Consider the following 298-nt stretch of genomic DNA (forward strand, 5'->3'; position numbering starts at 1 on the left):
GTCCTGAACTGCAGCCTTCTGTTCTGGAGGAATCTCATCTGTGTCAGAGTCATCAGAACGATGCTTTTGTTTTCTTATTTTAGGAGTTGTAGATCGTTTCACATTCTCCAGTCTGTTCTGTAACTGCTTCACTAGTGAGTGATAACCTGGTCCAATCACATCTCCCTCTATTACATCCTGTAGAGACTTGGGATATTTAGCCACCATCTTTTTGGCAACTTCTGTAGTGCCCCTTTTGCCTATAGAGGAACTTTTTTGCATCATCTCAGAGATCACAATCCACCCCATCTCCCGTCTC

General features: G+C 43.6%; 1 protein-coding gene across 1 annotated transcript; it reads right to left on the reverse strand.

The window, feature by feature from the left end:
- On the reverse strand, positions 1-281 carry LOC106511925 (uncharacterized; the record flags this gene model as incomplete). Its single annotated transcript, XM_014000643.1, is given in 1 exon segment — positions 1-281. A coding segment is annotated over 1 exon segment (281 nt), but the record flags the coding sequence as incomplete, so codon positions are not given.
- Between the last annotated feature and the right edge of the window lie 17 nt (positions 282-298).

The sequence above is a fragment of the Austrofundulus limnaeus genome, unplaced genomic scaffold (assembly GCF_001266775.1).
Source record: "Austrofundulus limnaeus strain Quisiro unplaced genomic scaffold, Austrofundulus_limnaeus-1.0 Scaffold3594, whole genome shotgun sequence".
Lineage (NCBI taxonomy): Eukaryota > Metazoa > Chordata > Actinopteri > Cyprinodontiformes > Rivulidae > Austrofundulus > Austrofundulus limnaeus.